At 45.1% G+C, this 18,790-nt stretch overlaps 3 protein-coding genes across 4 annotated transcripts in view; 1 reads left to right on the top strand and 2 right to left on the bottom strand.

Moving 5' to 3' along the window:
- Positions 1-4,280: 4,280 nt before the first annotated feature.
- LOC310865729 (kelch domain-containing protein 3-like) lies at positions 4,281-5,675 on the bottom strand (the record flags this gene model as incomplete). Its single annotated transcript, XM_083774939.1, has 1 exon — positions 4,281-5,675. One exon carries the CDS (start codon positions 5,673-5,675, stop codon positions 4,281-4,283), a length of 1,395 nt encoding a protein of 464 aa, XP_083631065.1.
- A 1,309-nt stretch (positions 5,676-6,984) lies between these two features.
- On the top strand, positions 6,985-13,938 carry st3gal7 (ST3 beta-galactoside alpha-2,3-sialyltransferase 7; the record flags this gene model as incomplete). The annotated part of the gene is made up of 4 exons (XM_083774940.1): positions 6,985-7,041; positions 8,343-8,524; positions 11,864-11,965; positions 13,884-13,938. 4 exons carry the CDS (start codon positions 6,985-6,987, stop codon positions 13,936-13,938), a joined length of 396 nt encoding a protein of 131 aa, XP_083631066.1.
- Positions 13,939-14,925: 987 nt separating this feature from the next.
- hps1 (HPS1 biogenesis of lysosomal organelles complex 3 subunit 1) overlaps positions 14,926-18,790 on the bottom strand; it is a 47,784-nt gene continuing 43,919 nt past the window's right edge. For both annotated transcript variants that reach the window (XM_083775340.1, XM_083775339.1), the window contains one exon: positions 14,926-17,435. In XM_083775340.1, coding sequence (XP_083631466.1) covers positions 17,273-17,435 — 163 coding nt within the window. In that variant the 3' untranslated portion in view covers positions 14,926-17,272. The remainder of the gene's footprint in view (positions 17,436-18,790) is intronic.

Consider the following 18,790-nt stretch of genomic DNA (forward strand, 5'->3'; position numbering starts at 1 on the left):
GGAACCATATAAGGGCAGTGCCAGAGATGCCAATATGATGTTCTAAGTGGGATAATAAAATAGTTGACTGCATTTTTTGACTACGGCAGCGGGGGTACCAGAGTCGGCTGTTAAAATAAGGTCATTAAAAGCTCTGTGGCCAGGTTTGAAGCCAGACTGATACTTCTCATGCAGGCCGTGGGACAGTAGAAAACACTGCAGTTGGGAGTAGACAACTTTCTCTAAGACTTTGAACAAAAAGGGGAGCTGGGAAATGGGCCTGAAATTGGAAAGGAGGGAAGCATCAAGATTATGCTTTTTCAATAAAGGGCGAACACAGGCATGTTTGAAAGAGTGGGGGACAGAGCCGGATGTGATGGAGGAATTTATTAGGAGGACGACACTGGGGCCGACCACACCAAAAACCTCTTTGAGAAGCCTGGGGGTAATGTAATAATATATTAGAAGCTTTTCTTTATCAAGAATTGATCAATTTCACCATGGTCCACATACTGTACAGTGTACACTGTACAGGGGGGGGTTCTGAAAAGGGCACATTGCCAAAAGGGCACCCCCTAGTGTCTATCTGTGCATGCCACTGGCAAATACTGCCATGCATATGTGGCTACGGCTATGCACCCCCCAACCCACCCCCATGCACACGTGATGCATATGGGCACAATCCATTCTGTAAAGGTCACAGTCAGATCCAGGGAGGAACAGCTTATGATGACTAAAGGAAGTCCGTTTGGATATCAGTCAAAGTCCTGTCAAGACAAGTAGACTCACTGTAAAACCCATGAAACGCACATCAGATCACAACACAGTGTGGTCCAGTGTTGTTTTCGTCAGCTAAAACTAAGACGAAAAATGTTACGTCGACTACCCTTTTTCACTGACTAAAACGAAATAAAACCAAAATTAAAACGAATCTATGATGACTAAAACCATGACTAAATATAAACAAACAAATTATAATAACTAGACTAAATTTTAGGGAGGTCGGAGGGACTAGTGGACAAGGGATCCAGTTTTATGCTAGGTTGCATGCTGAAAATAGCTGATCTACATGCTAACGTGTCGCGCTGTGACACACTATTTTCAGCATGAAACCAAAGTGTAAAATCTGCCATTACAATCATATCAAGGCCTGTCAAAACACATTTTAGTCGACTAAATCAACTGTAGATTTAAGTCGACTAAAATCTTATGATATTTAGTAGACTAAAACTGGACTAACACTAGAACATTCCAGGTGACAAAAATGTGACTAAAAGTAAATGACCCCCCAGGGGTCCTTGAGGGCGTTCCAGGGGGTCCCCATATGTTAAATGATAGTTTGGAACCAAATGGACCCTTGTGGGTCTGTAACTCTGATAGTGTAAACGGGTCCATTTGGTTCCATTTGTACACACATAAATTGGGGTCCCAGAGATAGAAATGCCATTAAATGGTTGTCCGTAGACTAATCAAAAGACTAGTCAAAACTTAGGGTCCTTGAAATTAAACTGGTTGAGAATCACTGCCAGAGCCGTACAAATCTTCTCTTATGGGGGTCCCTGGCATATCTCTGTGGGGCTAATTAGTGTCAATTTGGGGTTTCCTCAACATGAAAAAGTGTGGGAACCACATGGTCTACACACAAGGAGGCTTGTTGTGAGCTTGTGGATCGATCTGCTACTTTCAAAAGATTGTTATAATGTTTTTACAATGATACGGGACATTCTGCACACTGTACATGAGTACATTTACTTTTGTAAACTATTCAAAACACTATGACTAAAACTAAAATAAAAATGTGCTGCCAAAAACTATGCTGGGGTGCTGTGGTCAAGCTGCTACACACTTTCAACACTGGACCCCCCCAATTTTGGGCATGTCATTGTAGGCAAACATTTTCAAAATATATCACAAATGCTGAGCAGACCTGCAAGCTCACAACACGACGGTTGTGAGAGACTTGTACATCTGGTATTATTGAAACATTTTAGCCGGGAGTCTAAAAAGGTCAAGCATCTATACTCGGCCTGTTATACCGTTTTCCCCTCCCTATACACCAAATCTCTCCACTGACCATGGCTGATCTACAAGCTCACAGCGCGTTGTTGATATTGTTAATGTAGATGTTCGGCCCAGAATACGCTCCAACGTGTTCAAGACTTCAAGCAGGTACATGTTTATGCATGTGTTGGACAACGTCAAAAGAAAAGGCCATGTTCTCCTATTCAAGCACTAGGACAGATTCTTCACAATTGAATACATAAAGGGACTTGAAGGTGGACAAACATTTACCCATCACACCCATGTGGGAATATATAGAATTCCTGTGCCATTCCCGTTGCTACTGATGCAAATGCACACACACACGCACACACACACGCACACGCACACGCACACGCACACGACACGCTCCCCTGCACTCCTCCCAGAGCACGACAGTGTCATGTTAATGATTAAGCATGTGGTTGAGTGAAGAGGGCAGACTTCAGTAGGATCAGGGGGAGCTGTGTTTGGCAGCCATTTTAGAGGCAGAACAGTCTCCTCTCTGGAGCAGGTGAACAGAACACTCAAAGAGTGGCTGAAATCTCTTTCAGGATATTAATTTGTACGTGTCAATGTCCCATTCCATCTGTCAATCAGTCTCTATTGCTATAGGGGACAATGTTTGTTGTCCTATGTACAGTATATGGCAGTGAAATACAGTAGTGTTATGCTTTCTAAAGCATAGCTTGTGGATCGATCTGCTACTTTCAAAAGATTGTTATAATGTTTTTACAATGATACAGGACATTCTGCACACTGTACATGAGTACATTTACTTTTGGTACTTTAACCCATATGGTATACTTTAGCTGTTGAAAAATAGCAGATATACAAGCTCATAGCGCGCCACCGATGGGGGTCACTGGAACAACATATTTTCAGATGGGGGTCGGTGGCCAATTACATATCATTTTTGGGGTCCTCGACATGAAATATTGAGCAACACCGATACATAGGTATTTCAGAAAACTGTCAGAATTTAGAAGTCATTTCTTATACTATATTTTGATGTCAATACTTATTTATTTTCTCAAGTACATTTTGTATTTAGTGTGTTTCAGTATTGATACTTTTACCAATAGTAAAATATGTGAGCACGTTTTCCACCACCGTGCAGGACCAACAACCTCATCTTGAGCGTGTTGCCGTTGGTGGGAAGCTACTGCTATTCTGATTCCAGCATGTTACCCTTCGGATGGGCTGACAGCCACCGATGGCCACCAGGAGCCCACAGAACTTATATGTGCTTATTTAGAATGATTATATAGGCCTGTCACAGTTATTACATAATTGTCTACTCGCAATTATTTGAGACAATCCGAATTATTTTGCATTTTGCACTTGTGTGAAGTGAGGGGCGCTCTTATCATCATAAGTATAAGAGTAAAGGGCCTTTACGGGGAGCGAGGAACGCACACGTTGTTGCCTGGATCAACCACAGGTCTGCTACAGGTCTGGATCAACGACAGGTCTGCTACAGGACTGCTACAGAGGGGCGCGACAACGCAAGCGCAAAAAAGAAAGCTAAACCGAATCCAGGCGTGTGCACGAAACGAAACAAATTCACGGGACCGCGCTTGTGTAAATACGCTTGCGTTGTCGCACCGCAACTTCTCAGAGCAAAAACTCAGGTCTCATTGAAAATTAACTATAGGCACGTTTTATCGCTCCCCGTTTGCAAGGCCCTTTAGACAGAGTTTAGACTTCATGGGGCCAGTCCAATGGGCGGCTCTTCTACACTTCTATTGGCGAATAGGGACAACCGGAAGTTTACGGAATGCATTGGAGTCTATATGGGCTCGTGCGAGTACATGAACCACGTGACCGGGCTGTTTTCTGCTCCCTCAATGTCGCAACTCTGTCTATACTCTATGGCTCTGGGAGGGAGGGGCTAGCGCCCCTCAAAAAAAGAATCACACCCAGTGTGTGCAAGTGCCTTGATGATGATGTATGGTGATGATGTCTGAGGGGACCTCAATGAGGGGGGAGGGGCCTCAATGAGGTTCTCAACCGTCTGGGCACCTGGGCTGCCAAGCAAGCCGGATGGCGTACCGCGGGTTCGACTCCCAAGCCTGACGGCCCTTTTCCGCGTGTCACTCTCCATCTCTCTCCCCCTTTCCTGTCTATCTACTGTTCACTATCAATAAAAGGCATCTAAAGCCCCCCCAAAAAAAGTATTACCAATAATAATCATAATGATAAAGAATGCACACAAATGTTTGGTTTGTGACGGTGCAGACGGACGGATATTACAGTCCCTAATCTAAACTCCCAGTGGATGCGGCAGCGCGGGGACGCCCCGCCCTCCGGCCTAGCGGGTCGGCCGACATGGCGCTCAGCTCCCAGCGGACGCAGTGCGGGACGCCCTGCGTCCGGGCGTGGCGGATCAGCGCCAGCTTGCTGAGCGTCTTCAGACTGGGACTCAGGTCCAGGACGAACAGGTCGCCTCCGCCCCCGCCGCCGAACAGCACCACGCGGTCGCCGCCCACCACCACGCTGCACATCCCGTCCGTCTGCCAGGGAGGCGGGCCGCAGCCCTTGGGCTCCGCCTTGCTCCAGGAGAAGCTCTCCGGGTTGAACTTCCACAGGAGGTCGTTTGAGGGAGAGGAGGGGGAAGGCGTCGCCCCCCTCTTCCTCTCTCCGCCAAGTATGTAGAGCTCTCCGTTGTAGGCGAAGGCCAAGTGTCCGTGGCGCTCCCCGGGGAGGAGTCCAAGCCGCCGCCTGGCCTCCGACAGCACCACCACGGCTTCGGCGGGCGGAGCGGGCGTCGGGGTGTCGTCGTCGCCAGGACGCACAGCGGCGGCGTCGCCGTTACCGCTCAGCCAGCACTCGCTCTCCGTGTCGAACACCCTGACGTTGCTGTGGTAGCCGCTCCCCCCCGCCGCCCCCCCAAACAAGACGAACATCCTGGTTCCGATGACGGTGGCCGACTGCACCTCGGAGGCGGGTGGCGGGGTTCCCCGCGCCGCCACCAGGGACCAGACCATGGCGTCCGTGTCCAGCCGGTAGATGCTGTCGGTGCGTCCGCTCCAGCGCGTGTACCCGCCACAGACGTACAGCGCCCTCCCCAGGACGCAGGAGGAGTGGCGGTCGCGCGCCTCGGGCACCCGGCCCGTCACCTTGGGCCGGCGCCAGCGGTGGGCCGCCGTGTCATACGCATAGAGTGCGTCGTAGTAGTCCGTGATGCGCCAGCTCCTCCCCCACACGTAGACCACCTCCTCTATGGCTACGGCGGAGCTGCAGCGGCCCCGCCCCCCCCACAGGGAGGAGGGCGCCTCCACCAGGGGGAGCTCTCCCCCGCCCAGAGCCGCGGTCGCCGGGGGGAGCTTGGTCCAACGCAGTGTCACCGTGTTGAAGACGTGCACCTCCACCCGGAAGCCATGCTCCTCCTCCATGTCGTCCGAGTCGTAGGAGCCCAGGAAGGAGTAGACCTTCTGGCCCACGGCTACCGCCGTTGCCCCCTGGAACTGGGGGGAGGTCCCCTGGATCTGGGGGGAGGTCCCCTGGATCTGGGGCAAGGTGCCCTGGATGTGGGGGGAGGTGCCCTGGATCTGGGGGGAGGTGCCCTGGCTGTGGGGGGAGGTGCCCTGGATCAGGGAGGTGCCCTGGATCAGGGGGGAGGTCCCCTTGAGGTGGACGGTCCAGCGGAGCATCCCTCACACCGTCCCGACAGACCGCAACCTGGGATCAAATTACGGACTCTGTGGATTCAAGTGAGATCAATGTGGATTCAATGTGGATTCAAATTAAATCAAAGTGGATTCAAATGAAATCAAAGTAGATTCAAAGTGGATTCAATGTGGATTCAAATTAAACCATTTGTCATTGTCAAATCTCACTCTAAAAGAGAATGGACTTTTCTACGATCAACGATGCTCAACAACGAATAGAATTTTCTCCAAGCCAATCAATGTGGAATCAAATGAAATCAATTTGGATTCAAGTGAAGGTAATGTGGGTTCAATGTGGATGCTAATTAAATCAAGTGGAATCGTCAAATCTTCCTCGAAATGAGAACGGATTCAACTACGATCGCAACGATGCTCAATAACGGCGAATGAGCGTTGTCCCTTTTATTGGTGAAACTGCACAAACGACACTTGAAGCTCATTGGCCGATAGAGAACAGAGGTTCTGACGTCACTCCTTATGTCCCTGAGTTACTGTATTAGTTATGATGATTTGATGTATGATGATGTATGATGATAAGAGAACCCCGAGTGAGGGTTGAGTAGAGGACACCGCGAGTGATTAGCCTTAAGGATAAAAAGTGACAGAAAAGCGCCCCTCACTTCACGCAGGTGTGCTTTTTAATTAACCACTTGAACCGCAACATCCATATTCAGTGAAGTGAGGGGCGCTCTTATCATCGTATATCTTCATGCATCATCTCATTCTGGCCAATCACAATTCTCACCTTCGCCATCAATGTTTGTGTTTACACAAACACTCAACATTGTCTATTCATTGTCAATGGCATTTAATGTTTGTGTTACACACACCAAAAGATGGACATAGGAGCGGCTATCGCCCCTCAAAAAAGCAAACACTAAATGCACTCTGTTAAGGTGCAAACTTGCGCCTTGCACACAAGTAGGCCATACATCGATACATGGCCTACTTTTGAATGAAGCACCAGACACTTCATTCAGGAGTGGTGGATTCTTGAGCCACAATGATTCTGCAGGCTTCACCTGGGCAACAGTGGTACCGCAGGCTCCGATTGCGGCTTGAATAGCCCTCCTAAAGGCCCCACCGAAGGTTTTTTGGGCTTCCTCCTCACGGAGGATGCAGGCTGGGGCGTCAACCCATACTGCTCCCAGTGTGCATTTCGGCTGTCACCTGTCTCTCCGGTGGTCACCAGACTATACCTGGTTGTCACAGTCATATTCCTATCAGTCACTATAAATAGAATACCTCAGAACGAAAATATATCGCATGGACCTGGGACGTATCCTCAGGGATGTATTCCAAGGTCATCTGGGTTTTGGGTCTTGTGAACATCATACCCCTCACTCGGGTGACCCAGCCGGCGTGATAAAGTCCCGACTTGCATCCCAGTAGCTACCCTCGATCAGACTCACTAGGGAAAGACCAGGTCCACACCATCTGTGGAAACCACTCCAGATACAGTATGATCAAGTAAGGCATTCATTTATTAAAAAGATCACACCCGTTTGAAGTAAGGGGCGCTCTTATCGCCATACATCATTTCATTCCGGCCAATCACAATTTGCGTCCTCACCTTCGTATTCAATGTTTGTGTTTACACAACTGGCCATTCATTGTCAATGGCATTCAATGTTTGTGTTTACACAACTGGCCATTCATTGTCAATGGCATTCAATGTTTGTGTTTACACAACTGGCCATTCATTGTCAATGGCATTCAGTGTTTGTGTTAGGACAATGTTTGCGTTTACACAAACCCTCAAAGCTGGACTAAAAAAACCCCCACACAAATATGGAGATAGAAGGTTTCTTCCCGACAGCAACGATATGCTAGTGATCCAGAGCTTTAAAGATGGAGTGCCACGATTTTTTCCACACTAAAACATGATCATCAGATAAGGAGGAAGAACTTTTTCCAAAAAGTGTATAGTATTTGTTCAAATCATGCTGCTTTTATGTGGACACGCCCACCAGTTCATTAAGTATGCCTGGTTTACCTGGTGGGTGGTGATCCACCTGAACTGAAGCCACACCCAAAGCTGTAGCTGTAGTTGATAAAGGGGGAGGGGCTGATAGTGTGATGTCACTAATATTACTGTTTATTTAATTGGCCCGTTTGTATTTAGGGTTTCTTCCTGGAGGCTGAACCCTCGACAGTCAAAGTTAATAAACCATTGCACATAAAAACGACTCCAGGGTGTCTACTGAACTACTGTCACCTCATAGACACATGAAAAAATAAAGAAATTGTGGCACAATCAGTGCCGGGATTCCTTCAAAATAGGAGCTCTGGGGAGCGCGTAGTATATCCATCAGATCAAAACCACGGAGAGCGCCCTGGATTAGGAGAGACGAGGCATTCTTTCTGTCGCGCTAACAGCTAATCGAACGGTAAGCTAATATGAAGGCAGAGTGAAGCTACGGGTGCCTTAAAGTCTCAGTCAAAAATAAAAAAAGGAAAGAATTCAGAATATTCTTCTCTCGCCCAATATCATTGAGGATGCGTGTACACACGTCCTATGAACGTGTCGATTGGGTTCCCTAGGACGTGTGGAGCTGTCCTACGGACGGAAACGGTTAAGTGTTTTGAGAATTACATCTCCTCTAACTCTAACCCATTCTTTATCTTCCTCTCCCAATTCCTCTACAGGTGTTCCTAAACCGGTCAGCCTCCCTGCTGTCCGGCCCCTGTCGGCCTAGATGGAGCGTGGACCACCTCAAGGCCCTGGCCTGTTCTGCAGGTCTCATGGACGTCACCGTGTTCGTGGTGGGGCCGGGGGACAACTCTGCGTCCTCCTCCTGGGACCTGTCGCCTCCCTTGGGGCTCCGGGGGTGCTCTCCTCTCTGTCCCAGCCCGGGCTGCCCCTCTCCCTGTAGGCCATGTTGTGAGGTCCCTTTTCGTTCAGGTCCGTTCCCACGGAAGGGGGACTACACAATTTTTTCTCCATAAAAGAGATTTATAGGTAGACAGTCTAAATAAAAAAGTTCTACTCGTCCGACGCTGCAGTTATTTTATAATCCGCGATCTAAAACGGGACTATTTCTTACAAGGCGTAATAATATGTGCAAGGGGAGTGGTGTGGTTTTGGTCACGTGGACCAATCGCGTAGCCGCTTTATTCCCTTGAGTATGCGCGTAACGTCTTCGTATGCGGAAGAACTTTTTGTTGTCCATAGCAACCTAGCAATTCACTGTTGCGACGCTGTTTTCATTCTCTAAACTGGGAAAATGGGAAAGAGCCGTTGTGCGATTGACTGTACAAACAGATTAAAAAAGAACTCGGAGCTATCCTTTTACAGACTGCCGAAATGTAAAGAAAAAAGAAGTAAATGGATCTTTGCACTTCGCCGATGTAGTCATGTTTCAGGGCTACATGGATTTGGGGGTGCCACTTTCACTTTGTGTCAGGTATGTTGCTTTTTTTGTAAAACCATACGTTCAATGTAAAAGGGCCTTTTCACACAATGTCCCGTTTTAAACGAACCTAACAGAGTTCTCTTCTTGTGGACCAAGAAGTGGATTAACATAGTCCGTTACCCGGAAAGAGATCTGGTCAGGAGTAATTACTCATCAACATGTTACGTGAGTCCGTGGAAAGACTTTAATGTTAATGTTCTTATTGATCAACACACCCTGCAGTTACTGAATGTTAAGTCTCCATGGTTTCCCTCAGAATATCGTATGACACTGATTTATATGACACATTAAGAGTCCACTGATAACCACTACAGTGGTTTAATATCAAACTTTTTTTGTTTGTTTTTTTCAAGGACCCACATAACGTTTGATTGTTATTGCACAAATGGACTTACTCTGAGAGTGTACGAATGGAACCAAATGGACCCATAGTGTCAGAGTTACAGACCTGCATGTGTCCATTTGTACACTCAGGCTGTAAGGGTCCATTTGGTTCCATCTCTCAGAGTTACAGACCTGTAAGGTCCATTTGGTTCCTAAGAAGGGTCCATTTGGGGTCCAATGGGGTCCATTGGTTCCATTTGTACACAGTTACAGACATGCAGGCTAATCCTCTCTCACTCTAATGCCAGACTGGCATTAGAGTGAGACACTGGCATTTCCAGTGTGTGCCAGTGGTCACCCTTAGCACCCGTGGTTAAAGCTGCCTACCCCTGCTCTACACCAACAATGTTGTGAGCTTGTAGATCTGCTATTTTCTGCAAATGTTCCCTCCAGAATAGGGATGCTATTGTTCCAGTGGTTAATGTAAAAAAATAATCTCACAATGATTTGGCAGCCCCGTCCCGGATGAGTTTGTTTTGAGGCTGATGTCTGAAACAGGACATATGTGAAAACACCCCATATATGTAAACAAATTAATATCATATTTCTAGTAAATGTTTTTGTTGTTTTTGTTATTTAAGGGGAAAAGAGTGATGATCCTCTACATCCTGACTACGTGCCAAGGTTATTTGGTTTCACCTCCATCACTGATCGAAGTACAGCAGAGGTACAGACTGTTGTTGAAGTCCCAGGCATTGGGGTCCAGACAGAGGAAACACAAAATGACATTGCCTCATTACATGAACAGATTAAATCTTTAAATGCTGAATGTCAATCACTTAGGGATAAAGTCAACAAATTAGAAAGTGAGTTGAAACATCGTACTCTTGATCCTTCAGAATTTGATGACAGCAAAATGAAATTCTTCACAGGACTTTCATGTTGTTGTTCAATTTTGTGTCACCAAGTTTACCACCTCCTGCAAAACAGTCACTTAGTGATACTCAGAGACTTCTGCTTACACTGAGGAAGCTGCGCCTCAATCTGTCTGAGGAACTTTTAGGTTACCTCTTTGGCATTCTTTGAGTCAACTGAGGTAAGCCAAGCAGGTTCATCTTGGCAGCAGTTTTAACCTTGACCAGTCAACTTTCAACACACTGAGCAAATATGTGTGCTACCTGTATGGCCAATCATCTGCCAAAAACGTGAATGATGCAAGGTACAAATCATTCTGTACGGCATCATCAGCTTTGCCAGAACTGTACATTCCCCCAACAAGTGATGCTCTCCACCAACATTGCAAAAGGGCAAACTACCAACTACCAAGCAGCAGTGATGAGACGTTCTCTGACTAGTAGGATGTGTGCTCCTTCACCCATTGGCAGTGGATGGGTCATGGAGGATGGGGAGTTAACAGTACAATGGATGACTAGAAATCCTGCCCCTGATAGTGTGTTGCAGGTAGTCCACTGTAATTGCAAAAAAAGCAAATGTGAGACTGAAAAATGTTCATGTATGTCTGCAAAACTGTTTTGCACTGATTTATGTCACTGCCAGGACTGTGAAAATGTGTCAAAGGAAACAGAAGAAAGAGGTAGGCCTACATGGGATGATGACTCTGATGAAAGTGATAGGGATGAGTAACCCAACATGTTACCATGTAGGCCTACTACTTTTTTTTTTCAACAATTATTATGCATTTGTATGTTATTTTGTATTTTCAATTTTCATATATTTCCTTGGCCGGGGGGGTGGATGTACAGATGACAGATGCTGTGACCCACTTGTAAATAAATAAATGTTTCATACCATATGTTGTAATAATTCTGACCTCTACTACTTTAATTCTTAGTCTTGTCCATTTGTTGCATTATTCCAATTTAGGGGGCGTGGTAACATTTTGATAGATTTTCTGCCATGTTGGTCCAAGGTGCCCTGATTTTCTTTTCTACCTTTCATTACACATTAGGATGAGACATTTTCTATGTATGAAACATAAGCTCTTGACACAATTTACTGTGTAGGTTTCATTGTACTGTGTGGCAAACACTTAAGTTGAAGCATATTCTTTAACAAATATGCTACATTTCATGATATAAATTCACATATGAGTAAACTAAAGGCACCAATACTTATGTCAGATGTTATGTATATGCATTTGACATTTGAGAAAAAAAAATTGTTGCCAAAAACACATTTTACAAGCAAAAACAGCAGCACACGATTTTCGTTTTTTGGTTATAAACTGTTTATACATTTATGGCTATAAAAAAAAAACAGCAGGTTTTTATGAGTAGAACTTTTTACCCAAAGTCTAGAAGGGTATTATCTATGAAAAAATGCATTGAATGCGTAGTTCGCTTGACATGGGAACGAAACTCATTTTCTAAGCACTTTTTCATGGGTCCCAACACGGCCTACTGGGGGTAGAGAGCAGGACAGCTGCAGGCGCTGCGTGGTGGTGGGCAGTGGAGGCGTGCTTCACGCCAGCCGTCTCGGCTCGCACATTGACCAGTACGACGTCGTCATCAGGTTAGTAAACACTAGTATACTAAATGGCTATAAATCTAATAAAAGTAGACCCATATGGTCATTTAAATTGGGTGCTTGCAGGGAGAGATCCTGTGTGTATCGTCTGTCGGGTGGAAACCTCATAATGTCCAAAACTTTTCTGGATAAAAAAAAACAACTAAAAACAAAAAAATTGCTGCAAGCGATAAGATGGAGCCAAGCCATAAAAGCAATAAAGATGACGTCACTCTTTTTGTTACGGGGATTGGCTGAAGGGGTTGTTGGAAATGCGATTTCAAGGGGGGAGTGGTTGGTGGCATAAATGGAGTTCTCCGTCCTATCAAATAGTAACGCCCAGTGCTCAGGGCGGCGATTAATAAGGACAGAGATTTATTGATATCAAAACCGATCGCATCGCTCCACAGGCTGGGAGTGTCTGTTGGGCAACATTCAATGTAATTTCCGGTTGGGACATCATCGAAAATGTTCCCCCCCATTTCAGCCGATCAGATTGAGTTTGTGAGTTGTTTTAGACAGCCTATCGCGGTCCCGTCGCTATATCGTTAGAATTAATCATGATACATCCCGTTGTTGTTGATCGCCTCGGGAGTGTTTTGGCTACATGAAGCTACTTCAGCTACATCCGGGATAGAGCCTGGTGCGCCGCTAAATGTACTCCGTTGCTGCAAATCACTGTGCGCTATGATTTAATGCTCCTATAAATACCCCCAGGCGTTCATGGTGTTAACAAACTACAAACTCTACAAACTCACGACCAGCGGCTTTGTATAGTGTGTCCACTCTGAGATTGGGAGGTTGTGGTTTAATCCCCGGCCGAGTCGTACCAAAGACTAAATATCATGGAAACCAATCAGTGTTGTTTTTGGCAGCAAATTCAGATTTTAGTTTTAGTCTCTTGAATAGTTTTAATTACGTTTTAGTCATATTTTAGTCACCTGGAATGTCTTAGTGTTAGTCTAGTTTTAGTCGACTAAATATCATAAGATTTCAGTCGACTAAATCTACAGTTGATTTAGTTGACTAAAATGTATTTTGGCGGGCCTTGATAGCGTCGTAATGATTTTACACTTGCTGAAAATAGCTGATCTACAAGCCCACAAGATCGGCTATTTTCAGCATGAAACTAATTGTAAAATGACTTATATTGGATCTCTTGTCCACTAGTCCCTCCCTAACATTTTTTTGTCTAGTTTTATTTGTTGACGAAATTGTCAGTTTTTATTTAGTTTCCATTTAGTTTTCGTCAGTGGAAAAAGGTAGTCAACTAAATCAACACTGAAACCAATACCTCCCTGCGTGGCACTCGACATCAAGGGTTACTTTACTTGCAGAGAGAGGGGCTGATATTATGGTCACATCATGGCTTGGTTACGATTGGTTCCCAAGACGGCGTACTTTACTTTATAATCGCACACATCGCGCAACGATGTGATGCACTGTGAGCTTGGAGATCGGCTATTTTTGAAAACGTGTGTGTGTATCTTTTACATTTTTTGAGGGGTGCTAGCCCCTCCTATGTCCAGCTTTGAGTGAAAATGTGGTTGTTTTGCTACCGTTTCCTATGACCAGTTTTGAGTGTTTGTGTAAACACAAACATCGTGTAAACACAAACATCATGTAAACACAAACATTATGTAAACACAAACATTGTGCAAACACAAACATTATGTAAACACAAACATTATGTAAACACAAACATTGTGTAAACCCAAACATTGAAGACAAAAGTGCATGAGGACCGCAAATTGTGATTGGCCGGAATGAGATGATGTATGATATAAAAGCACCCCTCACTTCACACGGGTGTGATTTTTTTTTTTTTTTTACTTGATTCGTCCTACAATTCTCAATATTTAGGTCACACACAATGTCACTCAGTGCTACAAACTACTAAGCTCTGTCTTGTCTCGTTTAACAGCTGCAGGAGCACCGTCTCACCTCACAGGGGGCGCTGTGAGGAATTAAAGTACTGACTTTTGGAGAGTAGACAATAATTCATCACTGAAGTCTCCAATAACACATTCCCTGTGAGAGTGAGTGTGTAAATGAGAAGTCCCACACATCTCCATCTGTGCTGGCCTGGAAGCGGCCGACAGTTCACAATTCACATGCCTGGATTCTGCTCTAAGGGTTATACATGAGCCATTGAGATGACAACAACGAGAAGGCAGATTAGTGATGCGACGCAGCTTGTTAGCTTGAAGATTTGTTCTTTCTGGCAAGCGTCACCCACCATTGTGCGATGGAACAGAAATCAACCGGGTTCAACTGTTTTCCCTGTTTTGGTAGTCTCTCAGGCCAGACCACTCTTTCACGATCTTCAAATGCTACAGAGACTAGCCCTAATGATCTTACATACTTTTCATGTATTCCCTAAAGCACAGGCACAGCCATAGATCGGTCCTATCCTCGTGCGGGTAGCAGACTAACATGCACGGCATAAATCTGTTCTACAGTTTTGGACATATGTGGTTTCCACCCGACGAGAACATTTATTGGAATTTCAATTTCTGCAAAGCAGCGAGCTAGATATTAGGCTTTGACCATTTTGGTTTGCAGTACTGCAAAGGCGAAACGGAAATGCAGGGAGACGGGATATACGCTTTACTTTCTACACGTTATATATCCTGTTACGCGGAAGCATTTGAACATTGTGTGAGTCAAGTCTCGTCTCGAGGGACTACTATTTTGGGCAAGTCACTCCAGGCGGGGAAAAAAGAAAGAACGCGGAAATAGCCCACATATGACACAAGTATAAAACAGGGCTTAAGTGGTTAAGCTTTTAGACGTCCTCCTCCGTGCCTCACCAGCTGTTCATGTGATTAGTCATCACATGGCTGAATAATGAGTCCCTCAGAATTAAACAGTGTGTGCACAGGCATTTCACAGGCAGTGATGACGATGTAAATAATTAATCAGAGATGAATGTAACCATAATGTATCCATGTTCCGTTGTTTATAACAGTTCAATAGACGGTGGCTTATTACATAATTTTTTTTTACATTGCAAACATGCAGCATAGAAGACGATATTTGAAATAAATAGAGGCTGTTGTAAATGTTATCATCAACACGGAACAAACGGATCACAGAAACATTAAATCTAGCTGCAATATATTTGGTAATCGTTGCTAGCCTCGCATAGCGATACCAATATCACTGCGTGGATATTAGTCTCGTCCCTCTCAGGATTCGATTGTTTTCTGCAATGTCCCGCCCCATATTTGAATACTGGGCCCTGGTTGGTTGTAGCCTGGTTCCAGACTAAACTGGTTGGCTCGTCACCACTTCGGCGTGAAGTCCTCCCACAATTGAGAGGGACCAGACTTAATCTGCCTGGGGCCAATATGCATCGCAGACGCAGATGAAGGCTGTCTACGCAAGGCGTAAACCGTTGCACGACTCACATACATGTCACTTGATTCTTAAGTAGCCTCGGTAGTAAACACACGACGAATAATTTAATAATTATTATATTACAAATAAACAAAAACAGATGACACTTTATGAATAAACAATTATACCTCAAACAATAGCACAATGTGTACGACAGCGTTTTAAAAGGTTCTCGCCGAGGGCCGCTTGGGGTGGAGTTAATAGTGTACCAGCGCGGAGCCTCGACCGCGAGCCAATCCGACAGCATTGACATGACAGCAAAGTTATAATAAAGAAAATAAAGTAATAAAAACAAACTACACTATGGCCAACTTGTCACTAAGGAAGAGGAGAAAGAAATCTGAAAATAGCCCATCTACAAGCTCACAACAAGGCAGTTGTAAGTAAGTAGAATGCTTGCCCGGATGGGGGTCCCAGTTCAAACAGGATTATTTTCGGGGCGGTCACGGCCTAAAAAGGTTGAGAACCGCTGCTCTCTGTGACTGCACATACATACTAAAGGTCACTGCACACAGAGCGCGTTTTTCGGATTATTAGTGGCGTTTCGGTTTTCCGAAAAACGTGTCCAGTGTGCCACCACCTTAACCTTAACGCAGAGCCTCTCGGCTGAGAATGGAGGATGGGAGGCACTACATCCTCCCGGTTGGGGCTCCTCGTTGGCACGTGAGCCAGTAAACAAAAGTTGGCAGTTGGCAACACAGAAATGTGAGGGGACGGAGGGAGGGTTAACTGCCGTAATAACGACTAACATTGGGAGAAAGAAAAAGGGTGTAAGAAGAAGTAATTGGCCGCTCTAAATTAAAAACAGAAAAGAAAATAAATAAATAAAAAGAAGAAAGTGCTTAGACAAAAACATAATCAGTGGTTTCGGTCAAGTCCTATTTGCTGTGGATTTATGAGGAGCAGAAATATATGTGCATCTTTAAAATGCAGTTCACAACATTAAGGCTTTTCCACACAAGGGACAGCACGAAAAAGAAAAAAAAAGTTTCCTTGTAATATTTGCTTGGCAATGCAAATGATGCATGGAGCAGTGTGTTTGAGATGGGTGTCAATGGTGCGCTAGCCTACGTCGTGTCCAAATGGACTGTTACGGCTCTGTAAATCGCAGAGGATCTCACAGTGTAGCTCGGGGGTTCCAGTAGAGTTTACGTCATCGGTTCACAACTGTTTTAGTTTCAAGGACATTCAGTTTGATTTGCATTTAGCACACAGACCCCCATTTCATTATACGGTATGCGTCTCTCTGGGACCCCATTCCACACTGTAAAATCCTATTATATATTACTATATATTTAATTTAACAGTACAAACAGAACCAAATAAACCTGTTAAAAAGTGCTCTCTCAAGCCGGTCCGTGGCCAAATAAAATATCAACTTGGGGGTTGACATGAAAAGGGTTCTTCTACAGCAGAGGGTTGTGTGTGAGACGGCTCCCACAGCTTGCTGGCCAGTAGTTTGGGTTCTACAGTAGCCCACAAATTGAACTCTCGCAGTTGTATTTATCGATTCTGACATTTTCAATCTACGAGAGTTCAAAGACTTATAGCCTTGGGTGCGTCGAGCAAAACCACCTGCCTGGAGATCTGTTCTCAATGGAGATCTGTTGCACTCATTTGGGGAGACGAGGACAGATCCAAGATGGATGACAGATTCCGAGTGGATTAAAACATTTTTTTATCGAAAACTACGGACCTCCGGGATTCAGAACCTTCCAGGAAAATAATGGGACAGGTGGGGCAACCAGGAAAGCACCTTAAATTTTGCATTTGTACATTTTGTTCAGTGTTACTTTTGAGGCAGGTGCTTTCGCTCGACGCACCTAAGGCTATAAGTCTTTGAACTCTCGTAGATTGAAAATGTCAGAATCGATAATTACATCTGCGAGAGTTCAAATGTTGGGCTAGGTTCTACAGCAGAGGGTTGCGTGACGGCTCCCACAGCTTGCTGGCCAGTAGTTTGCAGTGCTGGAGGATGCACTCGGTGGGGATGACGCCCAGGTGGACCGTCAGCAGCTCGTAGCAACTCACTACCTCCCCCTGGTGGCTCTTGCTGTAGTAGCGCAGCAGCTTCCTGCAGCAGGACACAACCAAGCAAGTCCTTTTTAGCCACGAATCCTCGTTAACCCATTTAGGCCTGACGTCGAAAAAAAAAAAAGGCTTCTAAATAATGAAAAACCTCATGTTTCTATATCAGTGGTTCTCAATATTTCATGTCAAGGACCCCAAAAAGTATATGTAATTGGCCGCCGACCCCCAAATATGTTCACTACAGAGCTGGAGAGGAGAGGAGGCCCCAAACACTTGACGATAGCAATGATTGCTATTGAAATCAGGGACGGATTAACCCCCATGAGGGCCCCTGGGCCGGTCATTTTTGCAGGGCCCCTCAAGCGCAACATTTTGTGTTTTTCCGTGTTTTTATCATGTTTTTGGCCTAAATTTAACTAAATCAATGGCCAATGAAGGGCCCCAGGAGCCCTTTTCAGGGCGTCAAACATAGTGCTGCGCGGTCCAATTTCCCAGATGGGCCCCTGAGAGCCAAGGGCCCCTGGGCCACGGCCCCACTGGCCCAATGGCTAATTTGTCCCTGATTGAAATCTGCTTATAATAGAGCTTTAGCTTTTTAACTAAAGTATTTTTACGGAAGCTTACATCACTTACATCAACCTTTAAAGGAGAATTCTGTATTATTTTCAATTTCTTACCTTAATCTGATTATATCCAATACCATAACTCCATCCAAAGCGCACTGGAGCTCTGACCGTGCGCTAATCGCTTATTGAGCACAGCTTTGTGTGTGTGTCTGTTAAGGCGGTACCCTAGCCCTGTTTTTAGGACTCGAACTTCGGCAGGAATTTTCGAGCGAAACTTTCGGACCATTAGTTTCTAATTAATTGGAAAAATAACCTTCGAGCTCCGAACCTCGGCACGTAACTTTGGGAAAGTAGTAGTAGTAGCTTGTTTACAACTGAAATGCCCCCCTGACTATTAATAACATCTAAACATGTAACATGTAAACACAACATGAACATAGTACTCTTATTATGAATATCGCATTCTCGCCGAGATATATTTTAGTTAAAAAAGGGGAAAAATAAATCAAGCCCATTAATTAAGATTCGAGTGCCAACCCTAATGGGCGAAGGTTCGAACCCCGAATGTTCAGGGACAGCCTTAGTGTCTGTCCGTATGAGTACGCAATGTGCTCAGCTGATTGGCTGAGCACGGAATGTGATGTTGATGATGATAAAAGCGCCGCTCACTTCACATACCGTGATTTTTCTACACATCTGAACAAATTACCAAATACGCTGCATAGTGTTTTGGCCCAAATGGGCTTCCGAGAAAAGGCGAACTCAATGAGTTGCATTACCTTAAAGGGATTGTGACATTTAAAACACATTTTTGTAGATTTTTTAGCTTTTT

Source organism: Protomyctophum parallelum, assembly GCF_964188405.1.
Source record: "Protomyctophum parallelum genome assembly, chromosome: 10".
In the NCBI taxonomy this organism is placed as follows: Eukaryota; Metazoa; Chordata; class Actinopteri; order Myctophiformes; family Myctophidae; genus Protomyctophum; species Protomyctophum parallelum.